Source organism: Buceros rhinoceros, unplaced genomic scaffold (assembly GCF_000710305.1).
Source record: "Buceros rhinoceros silvestris isolate BGI_N320 unplaced genomic scaffold, ASM71030v1 scaffold39589, whole genome shotgun sequence".
Classification (NCBI taxonomy): domain Eukaryota; kingdom Metazoa; phylum Chordata; class Aves; order Bucerotiformes; family Bucerotidae; genus Buceros; species Buceros rhinoceros.
The window spans coordinates 598-1,122 of NW_010430441.1; the positions used below are offsets into that span (position 1 = coordinate 598).

At 60.4% G+C, this 525-nt stretch overlaps 1 protein-coding gene across 1 annotated transcript in view; it reads left to right on the forward strand.

The window, feature by feature from the left end:
* Positions 1–27: 27 nt before the first annotated feature.
* Positions 28–525, forward strand: part of RGS5 (regulator of G-protein signaling 5) — a gene marked incomplete at its 5' end in the record, with an annotated part of 4,259 nt that continues 3,761 nt past the window's right edge. The window contains one exon of the mRNA XM_010143041.1: positions 28–138. Within this exon, the coding sequence (XP_010141343.1) occupies positions 28–138 (111 nt within the window). The remainder of the gene's footprint in view (positions 139–525) is intronic.

Here is a 525-nt window from a genome sequence, read left to right on the forward strand (position 1 = left end):
CCTGCCTCCGCTCGTCCCCCCTCACAGGGCCAAGGAGATCAAGACCAAGCTGGGCACACTGCTCCAGAAGCCTGACGCGGCCATCGACTTCATCATCCCCTACCCCGAGAAGCCGGAGAAGCCGCCCAAAGCCCAGAAGTAAGTGCTGCGGTGGGGTGGGCTGCGTTAGTGCCCGTGCATGGCCACAAGGGTGGGTGTGAGCCCCTTAGGGGTGCGGAGGAGCTGAAGCCCCTGCTGCTGCGGGTGGGCAGAGCAGGCTTTACGTGGCGGGCAGCTCATGGCGTGCTCTTTGTGACCCGCTGGCTAGGTGCGGGCTCGGGGAGCTACGTCAGGGCAGCGGGAGACCTGTCAGGGAACACAGCTTTATGGAAACCAGATTTCTCACAGAAACTCAATTTACTTTGGATGAGATTTCACGTTATTGGATAAAGGTTTTGCCAGAGGCACACGGCTCTTGGAACTCTGAGTCACGCACCTCCTCCCAGAGGTGCCAGCCGTGCACCAGATGCTTGCTCTCGGGTTGAC